The 19,994-nt window shown below is 39.0% G+C and overlaps 1 protein-coding gene across 1 annotated transcript in view; it reads left to right on the top strand.

Moving 5' to 3' along the window:
• Window positions 1-19,994, top strand: part of LOC124555882 — a 241,727-nt gene that overhangs the window by 140,103 nt on the left and 81,630 nt on the right. The window contains exons 18-20 of the mRNA XM_047129943.1: window positions 4-78; window positions 1,510-1,584; window positions 11,033-11,104. Coding sequence (XP_046985899.1) covers window positions 4-78; window positions 1,510-1,584; window positions 11,033-11,104 — 222 coding nt within the window. The remainder of the gene's footprint in view (window positions 1-3; window positions 79-1,509; window positions 1,585-11,032; window positions 11,105-19,994) is intronic.

Below are 19,994 nucleotides of genomic sequence, written 5' to 3'. Positions count from 1 at the left end.
CAGGATTAGCAGATCTCCACCCATCTGCAATTAGAGGATCAGACAATTTGCTGAATGAGAGAGGGAAAGTGACACCTGGTAAGTTGTATACTTAAAGTTACCTGGTGAACTGTAATAGTTACGGTACAAGTAGACAAGGCTCAATACATTTTGTACCTTTAAATTTTGCTATCATCTTGCAATATCTAATCTAAAATCTAATGGTTGTAGGGTTGCTTTACCTATACAATGTAAAATTGCCTTCATAGAATACAAACAGATTCCTGCAAACCAGGAAAACAGTTGCTCATTCAGTTCTGTACCACATTTTATGTGAGACTTCATTGTGGTAACTACCTTACCACATTTTGTGTCGTCAAGTAATGCACTTGTAAGTGAAGATAAGGCTATTCAGCAGCTGTTTGAGATACTGAATGATTCAATAAAGGCAGAAATTTTAGATACTGTTTCGTGGATGAAATATGTTTAAACTATGGTTTTCATGATTAATTTGGAGCTGATATGACAAAGGTAGAGTATGGCATACTACCACCAATTGGACATAGTTAAACTGTAGTTCATTTACTGAGTCTCCTTTGATTTGTATTTGTGGAACATGCATTACAGAAAGATAACTATAACAAGGAAGCCTATGAAGATAATTCTAAGTACATAGGGATTTCAAAAAGTCAGTTACACGTGTCATCCTATGCTAAGACCATTGTGGGGTAGGGGGGGGGGGGGGGGTGCATTGTCAGAAGAGAGTACATATTACAGGTTTCCTGCAGGCACAGCTCTGCTGTTGTGTGGATAACAGGTACATCACTGTGTGGGAATGAAATAGCGTGAAAACTGGAAACATAATCCAAAGTTTAAATACCTATGACAGTAAAATTCTTGCGGGTGAAATATCTAAATTGCACACAGATTCACTGTGGAAGTTGGGCGATATATGGACCAAATACAGCAGTCTCTCCGGCTGTAATGAAATTGTGCCGACAATTGACAAAGGCTGCGCAGATGAGAGTGATGCTAATTGAGATGTCCAGATGTTGCACCTTGCAATTTCCATCTTGTTGGCAAGCTAAAAGAAAACCTGGGGGGGTTTTCCAATGAGGAGGGCATTCACACAACAGTTCACAAATGGTTCTGTGACCAAGGTGTGGATTTCTATTGTCAATGAATTGAATGATTGATACAAAATTCCGACCATTGTTTACAGAAACTTGGTGACTGTATTGAGAAATAATGTCATGGTTCTTTGTTTCACTTTGGAGTGTAGTGCAGCATTCAATAAAAATTGGTGTATTATAATAATGTATAACTTACTTTTTGAAGTCCTTCTATGTTCCTCCAACAGTAATGAAAGTAAAATAAGGCTCATCATTTAAAATTACATCTTAACAACATGACTTTCTTTTTTGTCTCAGATTTTCAATTTAGGTTCAGACACATGTTTGTTTGTGTTCTAATCCTTCCTGTATAGTCTGGTATCAACAGTGCTCTAAATATTTTTTTACAAATCCACAGGATCAGCAGATCTCCGCCCATCTGCAATTAGAGGATCAGGCAGTTTGCTGAAAGAGAGAGGGAAAGTGACAGCTGGTAAGTTGTATACTTGAAGTTACCTGATGAACTGTAATTGTTACAGTGCAAGTACACAAGGCTCAAATACACCTTGCACCTTTAAATTTTGCTATCATCTTGCAATATCTAGATCAAAAATGTTATGAGTGTAGGGTTGTTTTCCCTTTACAATGTAAAATTTCCATCGTAGAATAAAAACGAATTCCTACAAACCAGGTTAACAGTTGCTCATTCTGTTCTGCACTATATCGTATGTGAGAGTTTATTGTGGTGACTATGTTACCACATTTTGTGTCATTAGGTAATGCACAGATCTCCTTATAGTGATCACTCCGAAGTGGTGAATAAAGTAAAACCACAGATTATCCCATTTCTTCACTGGACTAATCAACAGTTCTTTAAGACAGTTAATGATTCAATGATGACAGACATTGTAGGTACCTTTGACAGTTTTTGTTGTCCTTCAGTGTTTTTGTGCCTGATATCACCACCAGACACTTGGACATGTTATATTTGGAGACTTGAATGTTTCACATAAATAATAATTCAGAAAATAATCCCCTTGACATAACATGAAATCGGTGGTTGTTACAGAATGTTGCGAATCTTGACATTTCCCCCAGTTTTGTGTAACAATGTAAATCTGGGGACATTCATTTACTGGTATTGGTAGCTGATATTGTGTAATGATGTAACTGGTCTCAGTTTATTTTTTGTTAGTTTTTTATGAATTACCTCAAGGATGTGGTTTTGCGTATCATTTTTAAAATAACCATCAACTTTCTGCATAAAGAACTCATGTCCTAGATGTGACTTCAAATGAAGATAACCTTTCTCCAATTTTTTGGTTCATTTTCATAGCAAATTGTACCAAAACTGCTACTTTCATGTAGAAATCGTTAATATTAGAACTGCTGATGGACCATTTTTGTCCCACTAAATAAATTAAGCACTGCCAATTACCATACATTGTAGATAGCCTTATTTGTGTCTGCTGCTACAATGTGGATATGAAACTGTAAGTGCAGCATGTAAATGTTCTTCAGGAGAATTCTGATTGTCCTCCATACATGTAAAGTTGTTATCAGTGATTTTCTCTTCTGTGGTTGGATTTCGTTTATTCATGAACTTACTCTCAAACACATTCAAAAATGCGCAGAAACAGAGGCATGTAATATGTTGAGAAATGATGAGTGGTCATTACCACTAGAAGAGTTGATGCAGTCCTTATCTTGCATGTGCCACTGAATCCAAAGGAATAGAATTGGAACTGGCTGATCAGAGAATCGGGTAATATTATTTTACAAATCTGTAATGTCACGTAATCACTTCGGTGAAATCATGAGGTTCCTCAGATCTGATTTGAGCCCAACGCAGTTGGAGTGACTAAGAAGTGCCAGTTTTTGCTTCCTCTCAGCTGTATAGTAGGATTCATCATATATTTGTGGCGATGATCGGTTGTTATTGTTCAGGTACAGATTTTGATTCACTCAGTTTGTGGGTTTAAAACTTGACAAGAATGAGCAAAAATACTGGATGGCTCTCAATAAAGATTCCAAATATATGCTAAATGCTTTCCCATAATTTGGTAATGATGAAACTCGTTCTGGTGATGAACATCTTATTGAATTTAAAATGAAGAAACTTTTTGATCCAAACCTAAATAAAGAAAGGAATGTGACCACTACTTCACCTCAGTTTCACTAGCATGAGATCTGAAAACAAAGTGATAAAACTTGCTTGGTGTAGTAAATGAAATTAGAAGGCAAGTTCCTGAATGCATGAAGGAAGCTAGGGAGGAGCTATACAACACTAACCTTCAAAAATGAAAATATGATCCTTGCATCCAGCTGTACACATTGGAACTGACACAAAGTCAAAGTGTGACACAGTGACATGTTACAGTGAAACTAAGTAAAGAGTAGATGCTGTTGACATGATGGCCTGCAAGTATTGAAAGATGGTGGAAGAAGTGATGCCCTGTTAATACTTTTTATAGTGATTCAGCAGGCATCAATGCTTGGGTAATCTACAGAGCAGTAACAAATATCAAAACAAGATGATGAGATTTCCTTCTGAAGGTCATGGAGAGACTTGCCAAAGGCTATGCATCAACTAGGACCAGTACTCTTAACGCTATTCACATTGAATCATCAGACATAAGTGAATGTCACAGCAACTACCAGGTATGAGAATCTTGCAAAGAAGGGAAAAGTGTTTAGAAACGTGCATTGAGTGCCAAACCAGTTAGTAAGAACTGAGTTGTTACAGTTTCCTATCCCTGCAGATCACAAAGCTCTATCTACAGGCAGACAACAGTGCCCTTTGGGTATCTAAAAGAACATATTTGCTTACACAAACTATCAAAATTTCAATAATTGTACTGAAAACTTTTTGACTTGACTTTATTTCTATAAAAATACAAAATTCATTTCCATATTTAAATTGAATTGGATAAAAATTAAGACAATATTCCTTTGTATTTTGCTGTATTAGAATTTTCTAACTAATACGAAAGTATCTATCATGACTGTATTTGATGTTTAGAATTAAAACAAAGTAACAGACAATTGGAGTGACCATTTCTTACAAAACAACTCATCTCCTAAAATACAAAGTTGAAGAACAAACTGCAGACAGGTGAACTAGAGATGGGACTTGTCCCTGCATTGGTTTCAGGGGCTTCGAAAAATCTGACAGTTCCTGTGCTGATGCAGTCATTCAATTAACCTGCATATTTTCATAGTATGCTAGTATAAGTAGGAAAACCACCACATATGGTACTTTCATTTTACAAACGTGCAAATCAGCGTGTCACATGCTCAGTTTTCTTCTCTCAGCCATTTGCAGTATGTGATCTTGCAGGTGCCATTTTGGTTTACATGTTTGTGTAGCTATAGTGCAATATTTGATGGTTTTTGTATTTATGCTTGCTCATTATGACAATATGCTGTTTAATTTATGCACCAGATTGAAAGTCTGTCAAAAACGCATCATTTTTTATGTTTTGCCGTGCAAAAATCAGGAAATGTTACATCAGCAGATATAACAGTACCTCTATTCCAAGTTAAGCATTGGATAATAGCTTCATTATTATTAGAAAATAAAGATTTAGTGATGAAATGGGAAGCTTATGGAAAACATGAAGACAAATATTTCAGGCTCAGGTGGAGGAAGCACTGAAAAAAACTCTGTGTTGCATCTTCAAACTAGGCTGCAGCTGTTAAGTGGCTCCGGAAAGGCTCAAAATCATGAAAAGTTCAATTTTTACTTTTTTGCGTTTTCTGAACATGCAGACTATTACCTTTTAATAGATATATAATTTATTCAATTCCGAAGACTACAACTATTTTTATATATTTTTTGAAATGTGTTCTACATGGGCGTGACCCACTGTGGCGTTGTTAAACTGCTGTCAAATGGTGTTATTATTAACGTCCGTGTTCATCAGGTACATTTTAGTGATGTGAGATAAAGTATGTGTTGTGGCTAACCTGTGATGGTTCAATATATATCGCTGGTGTGATTGTCGATTGTTTCATGTTTATTTACTCTGTCGTTATCTCGAAAATATTCGTAATTAATTCTGTTTCTTGAGTCTCTGTTTTGTTGAAGTATAATAATGAGCAAAAGTAAAGTTATTAGAAATCCTCTGAAGGCTTTTAAGAAAAGGAGAAATGTTGGAAAGCCAAAGGTATGTGTTATTACTGTAAACAATAAAGACGATAACCAAGTGAGTGAACCTAACCTCTCAAGTACACCTGCCCATAGCAGTCAAAGTGGGAAAGAAAATACTTCACAGAAGAAGCTTGGTTCAATGAGTGAAAACTATGAATGTTTTATGGGCGAATCGGATGTGAATGAAATATTTGATATGTCGGTTCTCAAAGGAATTTTTTCAAACTGTGTAAGATGTATTCATTGTAGTGAAGTTGGTCTGGAACTCTCCATAATAAAGCACGTAGGACTTGCTAGTGAAATACAACTGAAATGTGATAAGTGTTCATACATGACCACCTTTTGGAACAGTGTTGCAGTAACTGCAACTGACGAAAATGGTAGCAAAATCTACGAACACAACAACGAGCGATGCTTGCTTTAGACAAGGAACGCCTTCGGGCTGCAGACAGGGCTGTAAAGAGTCTAGAAATACAAGCAAGAGTAAACAGGAGGAGGAACAAGAGGAAGCTGGAGGAGGAGTTTGCAGAGGATGAAGATAATCCATCCTATGGACCTGGAATGCACTAAAAAGTTAATCCAATCTTTGTCGCTCGATTCCCAAAACTTTTATTTTCTCATACTAATTACATGTTTTCTAAGGATCTTCCAAACATATTTGTTTCAAACTTTCAGTAAATGTTACACAGTACCTTCTGCATAATTTAACACAGCCTTTTTCCAAAAAACTGTATATTTTTGAATATATAAATAAAAAATTGCAAAAAAATGTAGTGAATTTTCATTACAATTGAAAAAAAATCATCTTTAATAACTGAACTAAAATTTTGTAAAATCCCTGTGTTAAGTTGTAGCCCATATTCCAATAAATAATCTGTAAAAAGTTCAACTTCATACCTCAAATACTTTGTGAGGAAAGATGTAATTTATAAGCGTTATTTTAACATTGCAAGTATAGGGCGTTCCGGAGCCCCTTAAAGCCACAAATTCATGCATGTCTGTTCACAGTCCAAGGTTCCTCTTCCAACACTGAGATGATAGCGATGAACTCTATTAGTTGTGATATGGCAAAGAGTTTGTGAAGTATACATTCAGTGGCAGGTTTCAGCAGTGTAAATATTTTGAAGAGCTACAGATCTGTGCAGACTTTAGCCATAAACCAAGTGCCTATGTTATCAGGAAATGTAGACATTGTACATTAGATTATTGGTAGACAGATATAGTTACTTTTTTAACATCACTAGGGACATTGTTGAATTTCTGTTCATGTGCTGAAAGACAGTTTGTCTTCCATTTTCAAATGTAGATTGGAGTGGTTGTTTTCATACTGCCATGGAGTTTGATGTATTAGTGGACTAATGTCTCGGACGAGAACTTTGAAGTTACAACAACGTTGTTGTCTGAAAACCTTTAAACCTTTCAACACTGTACAGTTGCAGAGTTACTTCTGTAATTGATTACATTTAATAGGTTGAACATGAATCTTTCTTTTTCTCAATATACAAATTTGATGTCAATAAGTATAATTTATAAGTATATTTTCATTTTCAATGTAACAGTGGAAAAACATGAAATAAGACAGAAATAATGAACTTGACCATAAAATAAAACAATGTTTTCCTGTCTGTAGTTCCTCCGACAGATATGGCAATTATAAAATCACCAATAAGGGATGCATGTTAGGGTTGTTTTTTGACACACTTTTTGGGTCATTTACATCAAATTGCCCCTCACATTTACTGTTGAGGATAAAATCACCAAAGAGGCGAGAACAAATACAATCCTTGCTCAAATAGAGTAGTGGTGTAGAGACAATAAATTGTCCGTAGCAGTTAACAAAACAATGCACATGCTGATGGAGGTAAACTTTCCACGAATTGGAACCTCCTTCATAGTGTCACAAGATAATTCTATGTATGCATGTGGAATACATATAACTAGTGGTATACCCAGACAAAAATTAATCTTGCAACAGCATTTCACAAATGCAGCACTAAAAGCAGCTTAAGTGCTGCATAAGTTAGTAACAGAAACTGTCCCTGCATAAGTTAGAACAGAAACTGTCCCTACAGACTGCCGCTGCTGATCAGAACCTACCATAATGCTATATTTATGGCCATCACCAACTGTGCGGTTTGTGTCTAGATGCACCACCTTTGCTAAGCTCAAAAGTGGGAATATCTTGTTCAGAGTATAAAGGGGTTTGCTGATAAGGCTTACTGGAGTACCTGGAACTACTGCTGCTTGTGATTTTAAATATATTCTCAATAGATATTGCTGCCAAGTAGGTTGCTGCCTAACTTTGGGTCAAGAAATATGAGCTGGAAAGTGTGAAGTCTTGATGTGGCCATGAAGGTTGAATGAGATGGAAACAGGACTGGGCGCATTGTAGCAAGTAATGATGTGGATGATATTTTTGTGCATGTGGAGGGGGAGAGAGAGAGAGAGAGAGAGAGAGAGAGAGATCATGTAGCACCCATTAAATTAAATTACTTGATATTGAACAGCATGCTGTTCAGCTGATATCTAGGGAGTATTTAGCTACTGTTTGGTTGTGGCCCATCTTCCTAGTGAATGGTTGCTTTGTGGTTACATAAACAAAGAACACTCAATTTTATAGATGACATGGGTGCTTTCCAAGGCATCTTTGCTTTTGAGTGGGTAGAAAATGTCACTGATAGATCTGCAGTAGAAAATGGCAGATAGCAATATGAGACCAATCCATTTTTTTTTTATAAGTATGTAGACCTGTTTATTTCTACAATGGTTTACATCAGTTTATATCTTGAACATTTAACTACTTTTCGACATAATCACCATTTCTGTCGATGCATTTTTGTAGATGCTGAGGTAGTTTTCTTATGCCCATGTCATACCAGCTCGCCACCATGCTGTTCAGAAAGTTATGAACCTCTTCTTTCACCTTGTCGTAGGAGCTGAATTGCTTTCCAGCCAAATGTTCTTTTAACCTAGGGAATAGGTGATAGTCACTGGGTGCCAAGTCAGGACTATAGGGTGGGTGATTATATTCCACTGAAACTATTGTAGGAGAGCAACGGTTTGCCGAGCGATGTGTGGGCGAGTGTGAATGTGTATGCCCTGGCTGAAAATTCCTCTTGTCTGGTTCTGAATTGCCCGTTTGAGTTTTTTCAGAGTCTCACAGTACTGGTCAACGTTAATTGTGGTCCCAGCGATTCAGTTATTATCCTTCTTTTCACAACTACCTCCACCCATACATATTCTGTCAGACAATCTTTATTAGTTTAGTCCCACAAAACTAAGCCAACCTTACTGAAGAGTCCATAAGCTACCTGTCCACAGTTAAATATTTTTTCTGTGGAATTCCTAATTGCTACATCCCAACTTGAAAATTGAAACCTGTGCCACACAGACTCACAGTCACAACCTGTCAGCCTCATATATTCATTGTGTGATACCATTGCTTCACCATTACCTCCATAAAATTTTGCAGCCAGCTTCTCATGACTATTATGCTGTGCCCAGGTGACCACCTCTGCCCACCAAACGCACTGAACCTAGCTTCCCCACACATCAGAACTCAAACAGACCTGTGACATTGTCATCAACCTTTCTTCAAAAGGCATCAGTGCTACAGCAGTTTTCCCACTCCAGACTAAATCATGTTACACTTTTTTGCCATAACCAATGACAGTGGTATCACTGCTGCCTCACTGAGCTTATTCTTCCATACAGTGTTGATTCTTACACGCTCCCACATGAGCTTCTCCAGATAACCTTAAAGGGATTCTTAACCTGCAGTATTGCCTCACTTTCCATCCCTAAATTGCTGCTGAGTTGGATCAGCCTCACAACTATGAAACAACATAAATATGGTTGACCTTCCCTACCAGAATACATGACAGCATGAGTCATGTACTTGAAATACTGGTCTTATGTACTAAACCCTGTACAGTATATTAAATGGCTATGATTTTGGATATATAATCAGTATCATGGAAATTGTCATAAATCAGCCAATTAAGTTTGAAGTGTAAGTAGGGCTTGTATTTCACTGTGGTTGCACTTGGAGGAGGAGATGATACAGGAAACTATCTGACAAGAGTCTGCCATATTCAGAGGGTCTGAATTGTACATCAACTTGTAGAGAAAGTTATGATGGTGTCACAAACATGGAAAAGTGCTATACATTTAAATAGCTGTACTAGAAAATTAATTTACAAAAGTCACAAACTCTTTCCTCCAGGCTGCCAAGAAACACTAAATGCATCACTAGTGCACAGGTAACCATGTCTAATTTAAAGAGCATTGTGTTTTGTATATCAGTAATGTGACAACTATTTTTGTATTTCCCTGAAATGTACAGGTACCAAGATGGTTTAATATGGAAGAAGAGGATGGAACTACGCTTCCAGAAAAAAATAATAATATTAGTATACCTGGAAGGAGAATGTTGGTTTCAATCTGATGATGGCATATGCCACTTGGAGGATAGCAGACGTACCGATAATGGTTTCGTCGTCGTCCACAACAGATAGTGTAATGGCATAGCAGCCAGAGTGCCATCTGTGTCTATCCCTTAATAGGGAGTGCTCACAGCCAGAAGGCTCAGGGTTGAGCAAACGTGTGAAGCTAGCAGGAAACTATGCCATGGAGGTGCACTCTTGCCTCCTACAGATCCAATTGAGCGAGTTTGAAAGGGCTCAAATTGTGGCCTTCTGAATGTCGGGGTGGTCCTCCCAGAGAATTACCACACAAGTGTGACGTACTGCTTCAGTTGTGCGACAATGCTGGTATCTGTGGTCACATGAACATTTTCACACTTTGTGATGATGTTCTGGACGTCCATGCAGCACATACGCCCACCAGGATCATCGTATTTTAAGGCAGCATGTGAGTCCAGATAGCTCGACATGAACTGTTGCGAACCAGTTAGTAGCAGTGGGACTATGGGCATGCACTCCTCTAGCATGTCTTCCATTCACACCACAGCATCGATGTGCACGGCTCGACTAGTGCTGTCAGAGGATCACTTGGAAGATAGAGTAGTGTAGAGTAGCGCGCAGTGCACTTCAGTGATGAAAGCACATCCTGCCTTCAAGTGAGTGGTGGTTGTTTGTACATAAAATGTAGACCCGGTGAGCACTGTCTCGTAGATTGCATTCGCACAAGATGCACTAGGCCTTATGGTCTGAGGTACAATAAGGTGCAATGTCGTTCACCTTTGGTGTTTCTAGGGGGCATGCTAACCAGCTATTGGTACTTGCTGAATGTTGTTAGACTTGTTCTTTTGCTATTCTTGCAACGGGAATGTGATGTGTTGTTCCAATAGAATAATGCTCGCCCACCCACACACTGCCCTTGAAACTCAACATGCTTTGCAAGACATGCAGCAGCTTCTCTGGCCAACACAATCTCCAGACTTGTCTCCAATCAAGCATTTGTGGCACCTGCATTGTCACCCATGGAGGCTACACAACATACTGATATGGGTGTTTCAGCATGGGTTGATACCTGACACCTCAGAACTGCCTGCACTGTTGCAACAGTAAATCTTAAGTCAATTGGAAACTTCTAAAAGAGTGTACTAGTTTTTTTTCAGGCTGTGTAAATTGTAAATTGGGATGTAGTTCTCCATGTTACCTGTGTAAGTAGTTATTAAGAGGAAATAATGAATAACTGAGGACTCAACTCTCTCTTTTAACATGTTCATGAAATTTATTTACCTGTAGTAAACAATGTATATAAATTAAACATCATTAGAATTTTAAAATTTCATATCTAAATTAACACATTACTAAAATTGCAGATTTGACAAGACACACAGCATCAAATGTGGACAGAGGTCTCCAAAGACAGCTGGTGAAGGAAGGTTCTGCTGGTGAGTAAATGTGATTAGTGCAGTCACTAAAATGAATATGCTTTGTACTCTTATTGACATGTAGTTGGTGGAATGAAATCGGTTTATCTGAAAAATTTGGTTTATGCAGGAGTGAAGGGAAGGGAATATGAACAAATGAGTATCTGTTTAGGGCACATTCTCTTGTAAACAGTACAAGAGTGTCAGCAAGCAGCATTCACTCATGACCAGTTTGTATTAGCAGAGGCTTGCTAATATTTCATCTGTTTTAAGTCTCTGGGCAAATCATCAAAGAAAGTTCTACTCCTAAGCACTCATTCTATTGCAAACAGCGTAAAGTTTTCATCTCCACAGTCAGCTTTGTCTCTTTTACACATTTCTCATTGTTGTAACCTGCCTTTTACATGTTTTTCTAAAGATGGAATTGATGAAAAGTGGTAGTAGAGTGGTGGTTGCTGCTGCTGCTGCTGCTGCTGTTGTTGTTAATCAAAGAATATTAGGATCAGAGACATCAACAGCTAAAGGAGGGAGAGAGGCTGTAAAAAGAGAAACCAACAAACAAACTAATAAATGATGATAACTCTTTGCTTATCGTAGGTGGAAACAATCTAATGTAGACATACACCTTTTCTTCCTTATGCCATTTTGCTTACTCTGCCACTAACAGCAGACTTACTGTATGTAATACTTCGTTAGTTAATTACATGCTCCATGAATCATTTTGCATGATAGATCATAATGATGTGGAATCACATTTTACATTCACATCGCAAAGTAATATATGGTTACATTCTGAACATTTCTAACTCTGTGTGTGTGTGTGTGTGTGTGTGTGTGTGTGTGTGTGTGTGTGTGTTACAAAAAGATATACAGATGTGAGTTAGTAATTCCTACCCACCACCTCTTACACATAACGATAGTTATAGAAATTCTGCTATGAAATAGAAGGCGTTTCTACAGTATCGCAACAAGGAATATCCAAATTAAAACTGTGTGCCCGACCGAGACTCGAACTCGGTCGGGCACACAGTTTTAATCTGCCAGGAAGTTTCATATCAGCGCACACTCTGCTGCAGAGTGAAAATCTCATTCTGGAAGGAATATCCAGCTTCTTGTAGCCCTGTTACATAACCTTGTCCAAACGCGGTGAGTTGTTGATAATGGCATCTTTATCACCTTAAAGGCATTTTTGACTGACATCAACTCGCCATATCCAATTGCGAAGGTAACTAACGCTCACTACCATGACAATGTGTATTTAAAGTAAACCTAATCTGCATCCTCATAGTGACACTGTCAGCGCCACTGTTATGTGACTGCTACGAAATTTGAATAGGCATTGTCTTTCAAATGTGGAAACACACCTTCCAACTTTCGTTTGTGCCGCTCAACTCCTTGGTGTTGCAATATTTCTTTTCATCAGCATATGCGCCACACATCAGTTATGATGATATTATCTATATAATTGGAATCAAAATTTCAGGTGATGCCTGGACATCTAACAACTGTTTTTTGTGACCATTTTATAGCACAGTTATTCAGTGTATATCTCACATTTGTTTTATTCCTGCCAGACATTTTACCATTGTGTTCTTGTTTTTATGCTGTGACACATGCATTATATATAAAAATTTAAGGTATTTCAATGATGATGACTTTGTTTATAAAAGTCTGGTCATGCCCAAAATCATGGTACTTGAAAATGGCCAGGGGCCAAAATCATGATTGTACAGTAGAATAAACAATCTATACAGGCAAACAATGGAACTCTCATTAAAAAATAAAATAAAATAAAGTAGGCTGATTTAATGTCCATGAGCAAAGGAGCATGTTGAGTGGGAAACCAAGAGAGAGAGAGAGAGAGAGAGAGAGAGAGAGAGAGATTTCTGAATGGAATTAATCAACATTATTTATTATTTATGTTCCTGTTTTGATTTGAAACTGAAAATGGATATTTTATTATGCTGGGTACAATTTATAGGTGGTGCATATTAGCAAACGTATTAATGCTGTTCTTTGTTGTAATGCTTTTCAAGTCATCGTGATTGATTTATGGGCTTTGTGTGAGCTTATCACCCTGAAGCAGTTGTCTTATCTGTGTTGCACTAGGGATCAGTTGAAGAACTTAATACAGAAACAGGCCATGTCAAAAATATATTTCTTCAGGAAATTATGAAAACCATTTAAAACCTCAGATACTGTCTTGTTCTAAAATATATCTTTTAAAGTTTCTTCCTGAATATACTTGAAATGTTCTTTCACCATCTAAGTAACTTATATTGCAGGCTAATTACAATAATAATTGCGAGAGAGATAGATGGGGTGGTGGTGGTGGTGGTGGTGGTGGGGGGGGGGGGGGGGGGGGGGGGGAGGAATCATTGACAGTCTGCTTGGAGTTTCATCTTAAGTCAAGTCAAATGGACTTCAAAATAAAAAGGGGGACACAAAAAAGAGAACTGACCATTGAAGTTGCTTCATATTTTCATCACTAATTTCTCTTTTGGGAACTGTTTCGCTAGGTTGTCATTGCTTGATATGATGAAGTGGGGTAAGAACAGTCAAATAATAGTCTTGTCTAATGTTTGACTCCACACTGTAACGCTTAGGAAAAAGCTGTTTCGTTTGCTGGTTGTCACCTCACCCTTCCTTCCTATTAAGAAATGAAGAAGATTAATTTTACAGGCAAGAAGAAAAGATAAAATGAATTATGTTTACCTGGAATTATCTGAAACACATTTGGCTGAAGCACTTTTTCCTTCTTGATAAATGTGTCCCTTGGCTTTTTAATAGATTCTGATTTCTTTCTCGATATCTGCATATTTTTTACCAGTGAAGACTGTCTTCAGAATTCATTACCAGCTCAAGTACAAAGATTTAACATAAGCAGCATCTCTCTTAATAAAATAAAATAATTACCAGGCACATATGAACACACACAAGCATGCCCACCGTCACCCTAACTGTGATGGTGGCATTAGACATGGCTGTTGCAACAGTGCTTCTCGATTACAGGTCAATTAAAATATGAATAGTAATAACATAACTAATTATGTATTTGTTGAGTCCTATCCATTGTTCACATTTTCGATTTTCTGCTCTTTTTGTAGATTGCAGCAACCACATGTGAGTTTCAGAACTTTATTAGGATTCTGAAGTAGTTGCAGCTAATGTTAAAAATATCACAGTGTTTCTGAAGTTAATGTACAGTGACAAATACATTTGCTTGCCACACTTGCAATATTGAAATCACAATAACTCAGAGACTGGAATATTTTAAAAGAAGTTTGCCACAAGCCAAAGGAGAGGGGTGGAATAGTGCATGCTGTATTTTAAATTCTGTGCTGGATAAGGGTTGAATGGTTTAAGAACTGTTAGGTCATTACACCAGAAGGCAGTTGCTGCCATTCACTGTGAAGAAATTTTGCTTACTACTGGGACATTTAAGGGCGGCCTGACTGCCTCTTCTGTGTGTTTTAGTAATCCATTTTGGGATTTGTACAAGGCAGTTTAGAAGGGTACATGTTCTAAGCCAAGTCTGGAGTTAATCCCCATCTGACCTGATTTGGAGACTCACACATGTTTAAATTGACAACATTGTTAGAAGAATCCACTTCCAATGTAGTTTTTTGTATCTTGATTTTATAATACTGTAGATAAACATTGGAATTTTATTTTTGTGTATGCTGTTATGTCAAGACAGTCCTCCGTGGGACACTCATTTTCCATGCTCATTGCGATCAGTATTTATACAAGACCTTTAAGGTCCTGGGATTTTAGAGATGTGTTTGTAGGAAAAAGTTTCTCATCTTTTCTGATTCAACAAGTGACCTCAAAATGATTAACACAGCCCAGATTTGTTTGCAAAAACAAATGACACAATTTGCACTGAAATTTGTAAAATATGCATAAATGATATGCAGATAAAAATCGTACAACTAACAAATATTGTCATCAGTCCTTCACAGTTAGATTATTTGTACTTAGTTACTGTAGAAAAGTATTGCACTGCATTAATTTTTGCAACTCTGTATGTTTTGAAGGACAGTGCCTGCAATACCTAATTTTCTAGAGCAATGATTGTTGCAATGAATTATTCCTAGCCTTCAATTCCTTTATGATTTCTGGTAGCATTGAAAAGCAATTACGTATGTACTGCAGTTTATTTTCTGTATAACTTGAGTTGAAATGCTCTTGAGCAAGATATGGTCTCCAACCAGAAACCTGAGGAGGTAATGCTAATTTTGGAGCAAATTCTGTGAACTCCAACAGGTGCTTTACTGAAAATTTTCTTGACATAGGAAACTAGATGGTCAACTTGTGGATATTGTGGTCTCATCATTTCAGTTATATGATGAAGCTCTTGGGCTAAACAGGTCAAATGTATTAGTCTGACATAAAGAACTTTTAATGCAGGTCTTCAGGCTTTCCCAGCAAGGCATTGTCATCTTGGGAAATTGGGTTTTCTGCCGCCAGTTCACATCATACTTGCACGATATTTCGATCGCATAACTTGTGCAATTTTCATTGGGTATCCTCTGAGGGTGAATCTATTGTTGAACGGGTCCAGTATTTATGCGTTTGTGGGTGTTACGCGCTCCATCATTGATCTTCTCTGCACCAGGCGCTCTATCCGAGGTACCCGCCAGTCAGTAGCAACAATTGTACTATTTTCTAGCCATAGCTGTTCTGACTACTGTGGACATACATTTTGGCTGTTGTCAGTTCCTTCACATTCTGTCTGGCAAGTCTCCCCTGACTTGGGGTTCTGGGTGCCTTTTCTGAATTCTGCCCCTTTTCCTAAACCTCACCAGTTCAATTACTTCATCCTTGTTTCTTCCCCTTCAACCCTTCTGCTAGAAGATGGGGCCCCTGGCTCCGTAACCTTGCATGTGTGATACCTTTTATATGTGTGTTCTCCTACCTCCACTTGGTGAGTGGATTTTCCCATTACATTGTATTTTCAAAAACTAATTGTTTTCATTGACATATAATCTCTTCACCTGATGTTGTATTCTGCCTCCAAGTTGTACAGGGTGCTGACTCATGTTCGAATTGCTGTTCTTTCTCAAAATGACCATTCTCAAGTACTTGATTTGCTGTTTGAAATACCTCTGTCTGTGCGCCCAGTGTTAGTTGTGCTGGGTTATTTCCCCCCGGAGTTCGGATGTTGTCTTTGTTGCCTGTTTAGGTGATCGAGTGCTGGAGTCCAGATGGAGCTAAGCTGATATCCCATGTCACGGTTGGTCAGATTTTGTGTGACCTTTATTTCGATGGATTCTTTAATAACGCTATCCCAGTGTTTGGGTGTCTGTGTCAGAATCTTGACATCATAGAGTGATTTACTTCCAAACAGTGTTCTGCTATAGCTGACTTGGAAGTCTGTTTGAGTGTGGTGTGTTATTGGTGCTCTCTACACCTGATGTCAACAGTCTTGGTGGTCTGACTGATATATGACGTACCACATTGACACGGTATGTAGTAAAGGCCCGGTTTCTGTAAGCCCAGATCATCCATTACATGCTCTCACCCCAAGCCTTAATGTTGGTGAACAGAAAATGCTCGTATTATATTTGAGAATAATTCTGCTGATTTCTGCAGATATTTGGTCTAACATATGGCAAAGAAAGCAATCTTCTTTGCTTTTTATTGTACTTCTACTGACCCCTTTGGCAGAGAAGCAGGCCGCAGTGCCTTCTGAATGTCTCTGGAAGAATCTCTGCTTCCAGAGAACACAAACTGCAGGTCTTCTTTCTCTGTTGTCAGATGGACTGGCTATGAAAGAATTTGTGCCTTATGAACCAGAGTCTTGAGTACACCTTTCTTCAGTGCCGGATGATGGCAGCTATTGGCTCGGAGGTACAGATCAGTGTGAGTTGGGTTTCAGTAAATACTATAACCATTCAAGCAGACGGCGTGACAATGGGCAGCCCGCTCTCACCGGTGGTGGCAAACCTCTTTATGGAGAGACTTGAAGATGAGCCATTTGCACCGGCCTGGATCAACCGAAATGTTTCTTCACATATGTGGATGACACCTTTTTATTTGGTGCCAAGCCAAGAAAAAGATGCTTGTTTTCGTGGAACACCTGAACTCATACCACCCTAACATAAAATTCACAGTGGAAATGGAGAATGATGGGAAACTCCTATTCTTAGATGTTCTAATCAAGAGGAAGGCAGATGGCACTTTCGATCATAATATTTACAGAAAACCACCTCACATGATCTGTACCTGCAAGTCAGTACCTGTCAGAACACCTTGAGTCAGTGTTCCACAGAAACGTACATTCTTCTACAGACATTCAAAAGGCTCTGTGCCTTGCTTCTCCGCCAGGGATTGGTTGAAGTACAAGAAAAGCAAAGGAGGTCGCTTTTTTGCCGTATGTCGGATCAAATATAATGTCTAGAGTGTTTTCTGCCCACCAAGCAAGATTGAGGCTCGTCATTAGGAATGTAAAGGGTGATCTGGGCACACAGAAACCGTACATTTACCACATACTGTGTCAATGTGGTGTGTCATATATTGACCAAACCACCAGGACGATTGACACCGGGTGTAAGGAGCACCAACGACCCACCAGACTCAAAAGGCTTTCAAGTCATCTATAGTAAAACATTTTTTGGATCTAAATCGTTTGATGAATTACGGTGATCTCAAGATACAGACACAGATACCCAGATACTGTGATAGCGTTATTTAAGAATCCAACTAAATAAAGATCACAGAGAATCTGATCAACTGTGACGATGGGATATTAGGTTAGCTCCACCTGGACTCCGGCACTTGATCTCCCAAAAGACACAATGGAGGCAACATCCAAACTCTGGGGTAAGTAGCTTTGGAAATGGTGACAGAGCAAATAACCCAGCACAGCTAACACTAGGTACACAAGCAGTGGTACTTCAGACCGCAAATGAAGTACCTGAGGATGGTCGTTCCAAGAACGAGTGGCAATTTGAACACCAGCGGCCAGAAAATAATCCGACAGCCAGCCCTAGGAGGCACCTGAAGTGCCCAGCTACAGTAATAGGACAGCATATTTAAGAGGAAAGCTTAAATGATGTATTCAATGCCCAGTACAACTTGTAGGTGAAATAGAACATGAGATGACAAAATTATTAACTGACAAGGGCTAAAAAGTATGTGCACAGCAGTTGCAACAGCTATGTCTAGAAAATACTAAGGTTACTGGTACTGACTGGTACATATCTCAGACGGAGTGTGTGGCACAGCATGGATTGATGATGGAGCACCTAGCCCCACATGGGCATAAATACTAGACCAGTTCGAGATTGGATTCAACCTCAGCACCTGATGACGACTGGAAATTATGCGATCAAAATATTGTGCAAGTAAAACGTGAATTAGTAGCAGAAAAACAGTTGTCCATGTTGACAGCTTTTAATGCATTTACTGCATGTTCAATGTACTGAGCATTATATGTAAGGAATAACAGCACTGAGACCTGCTAATTAAGGAAGGCAGGATTGGGTTACGATTGTGGACAGGGCCCGGATCAATTACTATTGGTTTGCTTTGCAATTTTGCTCATTTATTTTAATAAATAATTTTTGAAAACAAGCCGATGAGGTCGCAGTCAGAATTTTAAAGCAAGTAACCACAATCACAGCTGAAGGCCTTTTAACGCCGACGGTGGCGCAGTGGTTAGCACACTGGACTCGCATTCGGGAGGACGACGGTTCAATCCTGTCTCCGGCCATCCTGATTTAGGTTTTCCGTGATTTCCCTAAATCGTTTCAGGCAAATGCCGGGATGGTTCCTTTGAAAGGGCACGGCCGATTTCCTTCCCAATCCTTCCCTAACCCGAGCTTGCGCTCCGTCTCTAATGACCTCGTTGTCGACGGGACGTTAAACACTAACCACCACCACCACCACCACCACCACCACCACCTTTTAACGCCAAAATGGCAATTATAAAAAAATTTAATAGATATACTGTCAAATGGCAAATAGCATCGCAAAAGTTAAAAAAAAAAAAAAAGAAGAAACAGATCACCAAGCAGGTGAGACAAATGATGGTAACTTAATAATACAATAATAAAATAAAACACAAGGGCCAGTGACAGACGGTGCTCCAGGGATCGACCTCTGAGTAGGTCACACCCAAAATACTTTCACGAGGGAAGAGAAAGGCAGCCAAGAATTGCATTCAGATCACAAGATGGTAACTCGGACTAGTGGCAGTCTAACGAGAAACTAATGATAATCTTGGTGAGGCTACCTGACATCCAACAAAACGAATGCAAGATGTCAAATTACACCAAAGTCGGAACTGGCAGTCTGGGCTCTGCCCGCAGAATACTGTGTTTAGAGCGCCCAGAACAAGAAGGAATGACTACCACTAAGGTAGAAGAACACCAACCAACTTACAATCAAGAAGCTGTTAAACTTACATGCCTCACCGGACAGCGGCAGCAAGGCGAGGAAATGTACACTGCCGTTACATACACGAACCCCCAGTGTAGGTAACTGGGGCGTTAGCGGCCAGAGGACCGCGGGTTCAACTCAACAATGTAAGCAGCTGAAAATAGTAAATAGTAATTAGAAGGTTAGGAAGGCTAATCAGATCTGCCTTCCCCAAGTACTCCACTCGCTGCTTTTTGCCTCGGTGACACTATGAGCAGCAACACGAACCCAAGTCACTGGAGAATCGTTAAACGTCACAGTGGTGGAGGTTTCTTTACGTGAATTGCAATGCACTCAAATTAAACATGCAGGATCCAGTTTCGACGAGGTCGTGCACCCTTGTGACCACTGCCCTTCGATCCGGCAGTCCATACATGCCGCCAGCGGTCCCGGCGTGTTGTCGCTCTGTGTGGACCTCGCTGCTCCTGTGTCCCCAACTGAACTCTACACTCACACCACACGGAAGAAGCTAGGTTGCCTCAAA

The sequence above is a fragment of the Schistocerca americana genome, chromosome X (genome assembly GCF_021461395.2).
Source record: "Schistocerca americana isolate TAMUIC-IGC-003095 chromosome X, iqSchAmer2.1, whole genome shotgun sequence".
Lineage (NCBI taxonomy): Eukaryota > Metazoa > Arthropoda > Insecta > Orthoptera > Acrididae > Schistocerca > Schistocerca americana.
The sequence above is the reverse complement of the archived record's forward strand: the minus strand, read 5'-3'. Positions and strand labels throughout refer to the sequence as shown.